Source organism: Mandrillus leucophaeus, unplaced genomic scaffold, assembly GCF_000951045.1.
Source record: "Mandrillus leucophaeus isolate KB7577 unplaced genomic scaffold, Mleu.le_1.0 Scaffold245, whole genome shotgun sequence".
Classification (NCBI taxonomy): Eukaryota; Metazoa; Chordata; class Mammalia; order Primates; family Cercopithecidae; genus Mandrillus; species Mandrillus leucophaeus.
The window spans coordinates 1358161-1359598 of record NW_012102532.1 but is presented as its reverse complement, the minus strand read 5'-3'; the positions used below and the strand labels follow the sequence as shown (position 1 = coordinate 1359598).

Genomic DNA, 1438 nt, shown 5'->3' with positions numbered 1-1438 from the left:
TCAGTTTGCCAACATCCTGCATTTATGAGAAGAGTTTGCTGTTTACTCATGTAGCCTCCAGTGGTATACTGAGTTGATCACCACCCTCACTCTTTTGGCCTCCAACATAACATGAAAACGGAACATCTTCCCCACCCAGAGGAATTGGTGAGTGTGCAGTGTTGGGGGAGGGTGTTTGGTGGCAGGGGCAAGAAGAGGTTGAGGAGGCTTTGAGGAGGAAGGAAGAGGGACAAGGCCATGCCTCCTGACACTGAGACTGGTGGACTTCAGGGCTCATGTTCAGCCAAGGGCATAAGGAGGCACTCAAGGTGTGAATGGTTTCATTAAGCCTAGGTGGAATCGGAAGGCAGAAAATAAAGTAGACATGTCTGGGCTCAGGGAATGAGGGGAGGGGAAAGGCTGGGTACAGACAACCAGGACCCCAGGGGAACAGGCTGCAGGAGGTGGGGATGGAGAATGACCTGAAACCTGCCAGAGGAGCAGAAAACAGGGAAGGGGTGAGGTACCCAGTGCAGGACAACATGTAAGAGTGAGTCAGTGGGAGACTTGGGGAACAGTTGAAAGTCACATGGGGAAGTTTGCAGTAGCTGAACCCAGCAGGTAGTGACCAGCAGAGCCGATGTGGTGCGTGATTCGCTCTGGGTGAGACCAGGAGGACCATCACTGAGCCACCACGTGTGCCACTCCACAACAGGTCTTCTTCCTACTCCTTGTCCTTCTTCCACCAGATCTCTGCTGATACGAAAAACCTGAGAAGGTTCTGTGGGCAACTGGGTTCTCCACTGGGCAACCCCCTAGGAAAAAAGGAATTTTTGTCTCAAGGGAACAAGATGCTGCTGACCTTCCACACAGACTTCTCCAACGAGGAGAATGGGACCATCATGTTCTACAAGGGCTTCCTGGCCTACTACCAAGCTGTGGGTGAGTAGCCCCCCAGGGATCCCTTTTCTCTAACCTCAGCCACATTGAATGGAGGCCAAGAAAGGGAATCTTGAATCCAAAGAAGCTGAAAGCCTGGCTTTCCTTATTCCTCCCCTCAAGAGAGCTTTTCCTAACGAGGCCTGTCAACTTGGGATCTGTCCCCATGGAGCAGTCCCTAGAGAGCATTGGAGAGGCCTGGCCTGGAGGTCCAGGTGGCCTAAAGTGCCTTTGTCTTTAGGCCTCTGGTGAGTGACCTCCCTAAGATCAGAGCCACTACTCTGGTCTCCCAGCAGGAGCTTAACCCTCCTTCCTGAATGCCTTCCAGACCTTGATGAATGTGCTTCCCAGAGCAAATCAGGGGAGAGGGACCCCTAGCCCCAGTGCCAGCACCTGTGTAACAACTATGTTGGAGGCTACTTCTTTTTTTTTTTTTTTTTTGAGATGGAGTCTCGCTCTGTCGCCCAGGCTGGAGGGCAGTGGCCGGATCTCAGCTCACTGCAAGCTCCGTCTCCCGGGT

At 52.8% G+C, this 1438-nt stretch overlaps 1 protein-coding gene across 1 annotated transcript in view; it reads left to right on the top strand.

The window, feature by feature from the left end:
• LOC105541845 (complement C1r subcomponent-like) overlaps positions 1 to 28 on the top strand; it is a 12927-nt gene extending 12899 nt beyond the window's left edge. Inside the window, 1 exon segment of the mRNA XM_011983084.1 lies at positions 5 to 28. Coding sequence (XP_011838474.1) covers positions 5 to 28 — 24 coding nt within the window.
• The last annotated feature ends 1410 nt before the right edge of the window (positions 29 to 1438 follow it).